Source organism: Scylla paramamosain, chromosome 31 (assembly GCF_035594125.1).
Source record: "Scylla paramamosain isolate STU-SP2022 chromosome 31, ASM3559412v1, whole genome shotgun sequence".
Taxonomy (NCBI): domain Eukaryota; kingdom Metazoa; phylum Arthropoda; class Malacostraca; order Decapoda; family Portunidae; genus Scylla; species Scylla paramamosain.
Genome location: NC_087181.1, coordinates 12,574,000 through 12,586,499, shown reverse-complemented (window position 1 = coordinate 12,586,499; position 12,500 = coordinate 12,574,000). Strand labels below are relative to the sequence as shown.

General features: G+C 43.6%; 1 protein-coding gene across 1 annotated transcript in view; it reads left to right on the top strand.

Moving 5' to 3' along the window:
- Positions 1 to 2,016: 2,016 nt before the first annotated feature.
- LOC135088673 (E3 ubiquitin-protein ligase sina-like) overlaps positions 2,017 to 12,500 on the top strand; it is a 15,536-nt gene continuing 5,052 nt past the window's right edge. The window contains exon 1 of the mRNA XM_063983605.1: positions 2,017 to 4,296. Within this exon, the coding sequence (XP_063839675.1) occupies positions 4,024 to 4,296 (273 nt within the window). The 5' untranslated portion in view covers positions 2,017 to 4,023. The remainder of the gene's footprint in view (positions 4,297 to 12,500) is intronic.

The window sequence follows — 12,500 nt, the reverse complement described above, 5'->3', positions numbered from 1 at the left end:
CTATTTATTGTGACCCCTATCATCTTTCTTTCTCCCATTCTCTCTTCTCCCTCTCCTTTCCTTCCTGTTTCCCTTCCTTCCTTCTTTCCTTTCTTTGTTCTTTGGTATGTTTAGTCTGAGCGGTCAACCATTTCTTCGTAATTTCCCTCTTTCTTTCTTTTCTTCTTTAATTTCTTAGTCCTTCCTTTCTTTTCTGTTTCTGTTCAGCATCATCATCATCATCATCATCTTCTTCTTCTTCTTCTTCTTCTTCTTCTTCTTCTTCTTCTTCTTCTTCTTCTTCTTCTTCTTCTTCTTCTTCTTCTTTTCTTTTACTTTTCTCCTTTTTCTTTTTTCTTTTTTTCTTTTCTTCTTGTTCTTTTCTTCTTTTTATCTTTTTTTCTTTTCTTTTTCTTTTTCATTTTCTTTTCTTTTCTTCTTTTCTTTTCTTCTTTTTCTTTTCTTCTTTTCTTCGTCTTTTTCTTTCCTTCTTTTTTTCTTTTTTTCTTTTTCTTTTCTTCCTCTTTTCTTTTCTTTTTCTTTTTTCTTCCTCTTTTTTCTTCATTTTCTTTTTCTTCTTTGCTTATTTTTTTTTCTTTTCTTCTTTTCTTTTTATCTTTTCTTCTGTTTCTTCTTTCTTTCTTTTTTCTTCTTTTTCTTCTTTTCCTTCTTTTTCTCCTTTTTCTTTTCTTCTTTTTCTTTTTCTTTTTCTTTTTCTTTTCTTTTCTTTCTTTTCTTTTTTCTTCTTCTTCTTCTTCTTCTTCTTCTTCTTCTTCTTCTTCTTCTTCTTCTTCTTCTTCTTCTTCTTCTTCTTCTTCTCTCCTTCTACTTCTTTTGTTTTCTTCTTTTCTTCTTCTTTTCCTTTATCTTTTCTTCTTTTCTATTTTTGTTTTGCTTTTTCTTTTCTTCTTTTTTTCTTTTCTTGTCTCTTTTTTTTTCTTATTTTTTTTTCTTTTTTTCTTTCTTTTTCTTTTCCTCCTTTTCTTTGTTTGCTTCTTTTTTCTTGATTTCTTTTTCTTTTCTTTTTTTTCTTCTTTTCTTTATTTCTTTTTCTTTTTTTCTTTTCTTCTTTTTTTCTTTTCTTTTCTTTTATGTTTTTTTCTGTTTTTCTTTTTTTTCTTCTTTTCTTCTTTTCTTTTCTTCTTTTTCTTTTTTCTTTTTTTTTCATTTTTACTTTTCTTTCTTTTTTCTTTTTTTCTTTTTTCTTCTTTTCTTCTTTATTTCTTTTTTTCTATTGTTGTTGTTGTTGTTGTTGTTGTTGTTGTTGTTGTTCTTGTTCTTCGTCTTTTCTTCTTCTTCTTCTTCTTTTCTTCATTTTTCTTCTTTTCTCTCTTTTTCTTCTTATCCTTTTCTTTTTTATTTTCCTTGTTTTCTTTCTTTTTCTTCTTTTCTTCTTTTGCTTCTTTTCTTTTCTCCTTGTTTTCTTTTTCTTTGTCTTCTTTATTTCTTTCTTTTTTTCTTTTTTGTTCTTTTATTCTTTATTCTTCATCTTCTTTTCTTTTTTCGTTTACTTTTTTCTTTTTCTTTTTTCTCTTTCTTTTCTTTTTCTTTTTGCTTCTTTTTTCTCTTTTTCTCTTCCTTTTCTTTCACTTCTTCTTTTTTTTCTTTTTCTTTTCTTCTTTTTTCTTTTCCTTTTTCTTTTTCTTTTTCTTCCACTCCTTCCTCCTCCTCCTCCTTCTCCTCGACTCTCATTCTTTCTTATTCTTCTTACCACCATTTCCATCACCACACCACATACAAACACCTCTCTCTCTCTCTCTCTCTCTCTCTCTCTCTCTCTCTCTCTCTCTCTCTCTCTCTCTCTCTCTCTCTCTCTCTCTCTCTCTCTCTCTCTCTCTCTCTGTCTCAACGTCGTCGCTACCATTATTACCACCATCACTACCACCACTACCATGTGTGTCACCTGCTATAATTAATTACATAAGGAAGTCACTGTCCTCCTCCTCCTCCTCCTTCTCCATTACCACAATCAGTGAGAGTCAGCCCACAACCTGAGAAGTATTAGGGTGGCGGGGAGTGCGGGGGCGTGGTCATGTGGGTGGCGAGGGCGTGACGGAAGGTATATATATGGGTGGTGCGTGGAGGGAGCATTCAGTGATCGGTGAGAGCTTGCACAGGTCGAAGCTCGTCAAGTTGACACACGGAACGTCAGAGCAGAGCAGCCACACAGCCCCCTCTCCTACCTCCCCACCCCCGACTTCTTGTGTGACGCGTTGTGAAGTGGTGAAGGCGCTGCGGCGGCTCCTTTTCTCCTCTCCTCCTTTCCTCCCCCGCGAATCAGATGTCCCTGTATTGCATCACAGGACACGGATACACTTAAGGTGCAGGGGAGGTGAGCCAACAGTAGGCCAGGGCGGTGGGAAGCGTCGGGACAGGTGGCGGTGGTCCTGTCATGACGAGAAATAATGTGTCAGAAATAGACTTGGACAAGCGTGTGTCGTCAGCGGAGGGTTGACGTAGCAGCAGCAACCGCGTCACGCACGGGCCTTCTTGTGACAGTGATTGGCGCGTGTGACGAAGCGATACTTGCTGAAGGAACTTGGCGTCACAGCTGCCTGGCTCCCCAGGTTCAAGGAAACTAAAAAATTCCCCACACTGAACTGTATTGTATGTGTAGAGAACATTCACACTTGGACTTTGCAGGAGGTAGGGCGAGGATTCTTGTGGTGATAAAGTTGTGACAAGTGAGCGTGTGAGTGATCGTTACCTCGGCCACATCCCACCATGCCCGGCCCCATCTTGAGATTGGCAGCCTCCCCTAGTGATTCCAGCGATTTCTCCGTGTTCGAGGTCGTGCGATGACATCCAGGAGGCCTGGGGGGGGGCGGCCTGAACGGGAACTTCTCTGCTGAAAGCATTTACCACGAGTGTAGCGGACAGGACGGCCTGGAGCACCGCGATGTGCGCGTCAACGGAGACCCGGCCACTCCCTTCGCAGTAACGATAAAGGTGCCTGAACACCCACGCACGACTCCAGCCAGGGCTGAACACAGGACACTGCACGCCAGCACGGCGGGGCGGGAGAGGAGGGCGGAGGCACACAGCACGAGGGTCGCTCCAGTTAAGGAAGACGACGAGGATATGGAGGACGAAGTGATGGAGGAGGCCATTCAGACTATCAACATGCCGGTGGTGTCTGCCAGCCTCAGCGTGGACCTGACCACTTCCCTCACGCGGCAGAAGATCAGCTCGGTGCAGCGGGGGACCCACCCTGACCTATGCTGACCACGAGGATGCTGAGGAGTCCCCTACGCGCCGCCCCCGCCCCTTCACTCATGCCAGTGAGAGCATAGATGTGGGCACCCCTCTACACCTTCTCCGCGCCAGCTCCTCCACCCCCACATCGCCCACCTTGCCCACCTCGCCCACTTCCCCCACTTCGCCCAAAGCCAGACAGCCACCCATCAGTCCCTCCTCCGCACATCGGGCAACACGCGTCTCCCGCAACCCATCTTACCACTTCGCCGTGCGGGACGCCTCCTTCGTCACTCCAGTAGCCACGCCCCCACCATCAGTCGTCCGAGAAAGGTTCCAGAAGCTGCGACAGTAGCCCCATCCGCCCTCACCCCCAGATGGAGCCTCTGAGGGAGGATACAAGTTCCGTGGACGGCAGCGGCCAGCGGCGACACGCATCTGAGAGTGACGGTCTGATCCCCATTCCCTTGGCAGTGAACATGTCCCCGCAGCGTCTCCTTCAGCGGACCAGAATTGCTGGCTCCGCCGTCTGCTGCCAGCGGCAGTCTTTCAGAGGGTAACAGCCGAAGCGGCAGTGTGCCACAACTGTCAACCACTCCCGCCCACAGCAACTCGGCCCCCACCTTGGAGACCAAGTCGGCCCCCCCCAAACTTCACTCGCGGGCTCTGTCATCTCACGCAGTTTCCCGTCGGCTGTTCAGTACACCCAGCCGCACGCCCCCCACCCAGCCCGAGGAGTGCTGGGACGACATCCCAGGCGTGCAGATCACCTCGGAGGCGGAGCTTAAGTCTTCCCGCCTAAGAAGGATCGGCTCCTCTTTTTCCCGCAAGCTGACCTCAAAACCCAAGATGAGTAGCGGCTCGGGGTCTAATGGGCAACCTCTGGTCGTGCCCAATGGCACCACCACGCCCACCTCGCCCGAAGATGCCCGCAGCCTGGTGGAGTACGAGGACCTTCTTAAGCTTTTCTGCTGCTCGGGGTGCCAGAGCTTTATGGTGCCGCCGCTGCACCAGTGCCGGAAAGGACACTTGGTTTGCAACTCGTGCCGCTTCTCGCTCAAGCAGGCGTGTCCCACATGCAAGCAGCGCTTTGCTGAGTCCACCAACTTGATGATGGAACAGGTGAGTCTGCCGCGCCCCTCCTCCACTCTTCCACCCATGCACTCGCCTAAGCATTACTACTAGTGTTCAGGGGACGGAAGAGAACAAGTCCTTTGCTGCACCTCCATCTCCACCCGCCCCTCGGACACCTGCCACCGGTAAACACCGGCACGAGAGGGACTCATTCCGAGAAGGGAACGGTTATTTATATTTTCTTATGATACGTCACTGTCTCGTTAGAGGGCAGCGACTGGAGGCGACGGGGAGCGATGACTGCATGACCCAAACATTCCTTGCAGGTGGCCATGTCCGATTACATCATTGTTGACTCAGGGGAAGTCTGGGGCTGGCAGGAACAAAGGAAGGGGGAAGAAGGAAGGCGGGGTGAGGAAACCAAGATTGGCAACAAGTGGAGGGAAAGAGGAGAAAGAGTCGGGGTGCAAGGGTAATTCGAGAGGCATAAAATTCAGTGTTGATTGAAGTGAATGTTTACAGAAAGAAGAAAGGTGTTGGGGAGGGAAAGGCGGATGTGCGGAACCCGGAAATATGGAGAGAGAGAGAGAGAGAGAGAGAGGAGAGAGAGAGAGAGAGAGAGAGAGAGAGAGAGAGAGAGAGAGATAGATAGAGAGAGTTAACAGAATCACCTCATTCAACATCTTTTAATTAGTAAAATATCTGTCTATCTATCTATCTATCTATCTGTCTTCCTGTCACTTTGTCTGTCTATCTATCTATCTGTCTATCTGTGTACTCAAGAACTCAGATCGTTACGTGTAGTTCAACAATAACAAGGTGTGACGTGACATTGCAGTTCCGTGTTACGTTACGAATCATGTTACGGATTACAATGGAAACACCAAGAGAGAGAGAGAAAGAGAGAGAGTAGGAAACGAGAAATCAGAGAGGAAAGGACGAGGGGAGAAAAAGTTAACCTTAACCCTTCACATGGTTTCTTAATCACAAGCCTCTTTTTTCTCTTTATACAGCCATTTCTGATACATTAGACACTGGAAAATCTAGCCTTTTAATCCCTTCCTCTTTCTTGTAGGTGTATGTAAAGATCGTGTGCACAGCTTTTAGGACTGTATTCTGAAACGCTTTGCTTCCTCACCACGACTATTTTCCAATGTCACAGAGATGATTGGCCAGATTTTCAAGTTCTGCTCCTGTTTATAATGTATAAATCTTCTTCATCTGTCACTCTTGAAAGTCTGTGTAACTTCAGCTAGAGCCTTTTGAGTGTTGTGGAGGTGCGGCGCAGAAGTGTTTCAGAATATAGTCCTCAGTGTTGCGACTTGTTACGTATCGTGGTTAGAAGGTTAAACAGGGATGATCAGAGAAGGAAAATAATTATAAAAAGAAAAGAAAAATCACAAGAGGAAAAAACGTGTACTAACTTGGAGGAGAAAAGGATAAAGAGAAAGATGGCACAGGGAAATAAAATAAGTGACTGAAAACAGACATGACTATCAGATCTACATGGCAAGTGAGAAGAGAAGGAAAGGAAGAGAAAGAAAGAAAAGTTTTCATTTTCCTACTTAGACTGTTGATGAAGTGGCTGTTATTATCGGTATGCGGAATGTGTAAGAGAGAGAGAGAGAGAGAGAGAGAGAGAGAGAGAGAGAGAGAGAGAGGAGAGAGAGAGAGAGAAGGCAGGGAAAGGAAATGAGAAAGGAAAGAGTGATAATTATATAATCATAAAATGAAAACAGAAAAGAAAAAAAAACAAGAAACATCACTTGAGGAAGAAGAAAAATATTGAAAATTAACAATTGAAAGAGGAAGACAACATTGCAATCCCTTTAGTGTTTTAATGTGGTGCAGGAGCGAAATAATGACAGTATTTCACGTTTCTCAACTTCCTTGACCTCTTGAAAAATAGAGTTTATAGTGGACTTTTCTGACGTTCTTTTCTGTAATTATCCATTTGAATATTTACTGGACAATTTGAAGGCTCTCTCTCTCTCTCTCTCTCTCTCTCTCTCTCTCTCTCTCTCTCTCTCTCCTCTCTCTCTCTCTCTCTCTCTCTCTCTCTCTCTCTCTCTCTCTCTCTCTCTCTCTCTCTCTCTCTCTTTCCAGCATCTTCATATTCTTGTCTATGGAAGTTTGCTGCTAAGAACTGGGGCTTAAATTCTTATGTTACATGCTAATCATTGTGAAGTTAGTTTCTTGATATGAGTACGAAATTTTATGTTCCCACCTCCGTTGCTCGCTCGTTCTCTCCTTGAACTTGCCAAGGGAAGATTTTGTGAGATCAGTGATTCCAATTTGCGAGCGTATTAAGTGTGGTTTGTCTTTATCTTGCAAATTTCACTAATGATGCAGATTTCCTAGTATTTACTCGTGTATTAATTGTGTTTTTCTTTTTCTCCCTTGCAAATTTCTCTAATGACTCAAACTTGCCAGCGTTGGCCTCTGAATTAATTGTGGCTTTCTTTGACTTCTCTCTTGTAAACTTTCCAGTAATTCAGATTTCATAATTTATACTTTTAGGACATGGATAGATGTTTAAAAAATTTCAGATGATTTGCGAATGTTTCTTTGTGATTCACTTGTAGTCTTCTTTGACCTGTCGATTGCTGATTTTCCAGTAATTCAGATTTGCTAATGTTTCCTTTTGAATTAATTTGGTTTCCTTTGACTTGTTCTTTTTCAAATTTCTGCTGGTATTTTCTTGTGAATCACTTATCGGTTTCCTTTGTTTTGTCCCTTTCAGATTTCCCGATAATTCAGATGTGATAATGTTTTCTTATGAATTAATTCGGTTTTCGTTTGGCAAATTTCCAAATAATTCGCATTTTTTTAGCGTTTACTTGTGAATTACTACTCTTTGGTTTCTTCTAACGTGTGCCTTGATGTTGAAATCATTATAGTAGTACCAGGTTTTCGAAAAGATTTTCTCTTTATCACCTTAGACGGATCTGCCTCTTGAAAACTTAGACCAGTACTAAAGGGGAGAAATTATTAGATGAAGGAGTACACGAAGGGATGAAGCGTGTAATGAGCAAACACAGTTAAAAGTCCGGGAAAAAAAATAGATGTGTAGATTGCGTGGGGTGAATGCGAAGAGAATATAATAGAAATGAAGCTGGTAATGTTTGAAGACAGTGAAAATGACGGTGAAAAACTGACAACGTGTTTAGAAGTAGATCGCCTGGAGTAAGAAAGGAGAAAGAGTAATAATTATAAAAATGAAAATAGGAAAGAAAAATTAAGAAACATCACATGAGAAAAAAAAAAAAAAGAATATTAACAACTGAAGGACAAAGTAGTGTAATGAGTGTATGAGGGAGTGATACCGGTACTGACAGCATTGAATGGAAGGGAAATGTGGCTGAATATTCTCTCATCTGAACCTCCAGTAGTGGCCAATGCCACTTAAGATATTGGCTTGTGAGACTTGTGAGGTGAAATGTGGATGTGGTGAACATTTTGTTCTTTCTGCGAAGATTGTATTTTGAAACGTGGCTAGATATTCTAACCCTTCATCTGAAACTCTGATGATAAGCAATACCACTTGAGTTCTTGCGTTGTGAATAAGGAAATTGTATAGTGAAATGTCGCTGCATATTCTGTCCTCTCATCTGAACCTCCAGCAGCACTTGAGTTCCTACCCCCTGTGAAGATTGTGAGGTGAGATGTGGCTGCATATTGTCCCCTCACCTGAACCTCCAAGAATAAGCAGTACTACTTGAGCTCTTGGCATGTAAAGAGGAAAGATGTGAGGGGAAATATCCCCCCTTTTTTTTTTCTTTTTTATGTAGGAGGGACACTGACCAAGGGGAACAAAAATCCGATAAAAAAAAAATGCCCACTGAAATGCCAGTCCCATAAAAAGGTTCAAAGCGGTAGTCAAAAATTGAAGGATAAGTGTCTTGAAACCTCCCTCTTGAAGGAGTTCAAGTCATAGGAAGGTGGAAATACAGAAGCAGGCAGGGAGTTCCAGAGTTTACCAGAGAAAGGGATGAATGATTGAGAATACTGGTTAACTCTTGCGTTAGAGAGGAGGACAGAATAGGGGTGAGAGAAAGAAGAAAGTCTTGTGCAGCGAGGCCGTGCGAGGAGGGAAGGCATGCAGTTAGCAAGATCAGAAGAGCAGTTAGCATAAAAATAGCGGTAGAAGACAGCTAAAGATGCAACATTGCGGCGATGAGAGAGAGGCTGAAGACAGTCAATTAGAGGAGAGGAGTTGATGAAACGAAAAGCTTTTGATTCCACCCTGTCTAGAAGAGCAGTATGAGTGGAACCTCCCCAGACATGTGAAGCATACTCCATATATGGACGGATAAGGCCCTTGTACAGAGTTAGCAGCTGGGGGGTGTGAGAAAAACTGGCGGAGACGTCTCAGAAACACCTAACTTCATAGAAGCTGTTTTAGCTAGAGATGAGATGTGAAGTTTCCAGTTCAGATTATAAGTAAAGGACAGCCCGAGGATGTTCAATTGTAGAAGAGGGGGACAGTTGAGTGTCATTGAAGAAGAGGGGATAGTTGTCTGGAAGGTTATGTGTCGAGTTGATAGATGGAGGAATTGAGTTTTTGAGGCATTGAACAATACCAAGTTTGCTCTGCCCCAATCAGAAATTTTAGAAAGATCAGAAGTCAAGCGTTCTGTGGCTTCCCCGCGTGAAATGTTTACTTCCTGAAGGGTTGGACGTCTATGAAAAGACGTGGAAAAGTGCAGGGGTGGTATCATCAGCATAGGAGTGGATAGGACAAGAAGTTTGGTTTAGAAGATCATTAATGAATAATAAGAAGAGAGTGGGTGACAGGACAGAACCCTGAGGAACACCACTGTTAATAGATTTAGGAGAAGAACAGTGACTGTCTACCACAGCAGCAATAGAACGGTCAGAAAGGAAACTTGAGATGAAGTTACAGAGAGAAGGATAGAAGCCATAGGAGGGTAGTTTGGAAATCAAAGCTTTGTACCAGACTCTATCAAAAGCTTTTGATATGTCCAAGGCAACAGCAAAACTTTCACCAAAATCTCTAAAACAGGATGACCAAGACTCAGTAAGGAAAGCCAGAAGATCACCAGTAGAGCGGCCTTGACGGAATCCATACTGGCGATCAGATAGAAGGCTGTGAAGTGATAGATGTTTTAAGAATCTTCCTGTTGAGGACAGATTTCAAAAACTTTAGATAGGCAGGAAATTAAAGGACAGGGCGGTAGTTTGAGGGATTAGAACGGTCACCATTTTTAGGAACAGGCTGAATGTAGGCAAACTTCCAGCAAGAAGGAAAGGTAGATGTTGACAGACAGAGCTGAAAGAGTTTGACTAGGCAAGGTGCAAGCACGGAGGCACTGTTTCGGGAGAACAATAGGAGGGACCCCATCAGGTCCATAAGCCTTCCGAGGGTTTAGGCCAGCAAGGGCATGGAAAACATCATTGTAAAGAATTTTAATAGGTAGCATGAAGTAGTCAGAGGGTGGAGGAGAGGGAGGAATCTCAACCTCCAATAGTGACCAATGCCATGAGTTTTTAACATTGTGAAGAGGGAAATTATATAATGAAATGTAGCTGTATATCCTGTTCCTCCACCTGAGCTTCCATCAGTGACCGATACGACGAGTTTTTGGTGTGTGAGGAGGAGAAAATATGAGGGGAAATGTGGGTATTCTGTCTCCTTCACTTGAACCAGCGACCACTTTGAGTTTCTGCTGTGTGAGGAGAGGAAATGTGAATCTCCACCAGTGACCAATTCCTTGAGTTTTTGCTGTGTGAGAAGGAAAATGTGAAAGGAAATGTGGGTATTATGTCCCCTTCACCTGAACCGCCACCAGTGAAGAAAAAAAAAAAGCATGTTTGGATCTCGGACCATTTGAAACCAAGGCCAGCGGTCATGTCACTCCTTCCCACCAGTTATCAGTGTCCTCTGTTGCTCATCTTGTAAGGGGGCAACACAAGGGAAGAGCTAGCACCTGCACCACCTACTGGTCCTTTCGAGGCTACCTTTGATGAGTTGCAATTAAGTGTATTAAGTGTAGGATAGTAAAGGTGAAGAGTCCTCCCCACCAACTGCTTCCTGTGACTTTCGAATACCATAAGGAAGAGAGAGAGAGAGAGAGAGAGAGAGAGAGAGAGAGAGAGAGAGAGAGAGAGAGAGAGAGAGAGAGAGAACTAAAATAGCCAAAGGACAGGTATACTTGTGCACATGTATCACAGAAGTACAGAACATAAGACAGAAAAGATAGGTAACGAAAACTATCTTTGTTTTACTCTTTAATATTTTCGATGATGATGATGATACTGGTGTCGATGATGCTGATGATGCTGCTGCTGATGATGATAATGACAGTGATGGCGACGAATGAATACACCAAGGAAAGCAAACATCATTCCATCCACCTACAGCAAGGAGGGAATCGATCTTAAAGGTTCCTCATATTCCTGCAATCTTTCCTCTTTGTGTTATAGTTTTCCTCCACCACGACACGTGAGGATGAATGGAGGGTATTCACTGATGGCCTGGTACAACTGCAAGTCCCACGTCCACCCCTGTGTAAACATCACGCCGGAACGACCACTTGAAGATATCCTATAGGCCCATATTCAGAAACACTTCGTTCTTTCACGGCTAGTGTTTACAATGGCCACAGATGATAAGCTCAGATCTGAAGAGCGTTTCTTTTATTAATAATGTAAAATTCTTGTTAAACTGTCACTGTAAAAACACTATCAGAAACCCCTATAACTTCAAATAGAGCGTTTTGGGAGTAGTTGGGGTGCGGCACGGAAGCGTTTCAGGACGGTCCATAGTAGGAGGGATGTTTTGATAAGTTCCTAGCCTGAGGGTAAAGCCACGGGGAAAGTCAGGTAACATACGCCATTCACTCCCACTGTGTTTAGCGTTTCCCCGTCAGTCTTCAGTCTTGTGGTCTGCGCTTATCTACCAGCCGTAAGGAGGTATCTTTATCTTAAGTCTTGTGTCTCGTACCTGTCACTTGCAAGGAGACTGTCAGCGCATCAGAGGCGTTCACATTGAGCGAAGAAATATAGCCTACTGTATTTAGCATTTCCCTGTCAGTCCTCTGGTTTGCGCTTACCTACGAGTTGTAAGACGGCTTCTCTTCATTCTTCTTTCCTCTTACCTGCCACTAGTAAGGAGACTGAACACCGGAGAGCTGAACGAAACGGATATAGATAGACAGATAGAAGGGTAGAGGTAGACAGAGAGAGAGAGAGAGAGAGAGAGAGAGAGAGAGAGAGAGAGAGAGAGAGAGAGAGAGAGAGAGAGAGAAGCGCAGTCTAAAGTTGGCACATCGCGCAGCCCACGTTGCCTCTCCTGGGTGGGAATAACGTGGCGCAGAAGGTACACTGCTACTCACTGATATTTTTTAAGTGACACACCACGACAAACTCCACTAGATGGCGCCGCGCTCTCATTCTGCAGGAAGGAGGAGGAGGAGGAGGTGAAGAGAGACATACATACAAGAAAGGAGAGGAGGAAGAGGGATTAGAAGAGGAAAGAGATGGAGGAAGAAAGGGTAAGTCAGGGAGGAGGAAGAGGAGGAGAGGGAGGAGGTGAAGAGAAGAGCACTTACAAGAAAGGAGAGAAGAAAGAGATTGAGTGGGGAAGGAGACGGAGGAAGAAATTATAAAAAAAAAAAAAAAAGGATAGGAAGGAAGAAGAGGAGGCACAAAAACACGGAAAGAAAGATAAGGAAGAAGAGGGAAATGAGAGATGATGTGGAGGAAAGGAAAAGGCAAAACTGAGATAAGGAGGAGGAGGAGAAGGAGCAGAGCCCTAAGAAGGGACTGCCACATGTAGGCCTGATGGCTTCTTGCAGTTTCCCTTATTTTCTGAACTTCTTATGTTCGTAATAAAACAAGAGGAAGACCAGAGAAAAAAAGAAAGAGGAAGGCCAGAGAGAGAGAGAGAGAGAGAGAGAGAGAGAGAGAGAGAGAGAGAGAGAGAGAGAATGAAACATGAGAAAGAAAAGAGTGGAGAAGAAAAAAGAGGAGGAAAAAAGAAAATACGTCATAAAGGAAAAAAAAGAACCTGTGCAGACTTGCCAAACTCTTTCCCTTCCTTCGCCGGGGAAAAAAAAGTTGCGTAACATCCGTGTGACGTTATATTTCTTTTCTTCCTTTCTTTTTTCTTCCATTTTGTCTTTGGTTCCTTTTTGTGTATGAGGGGAAATTTTTAGTTTGGAAAAGTTTTTTTTCTTTTTACGGAGGAGGAGAGAAGAGGCAAGAGGTGAATCGCTCTCTCTCTCTCT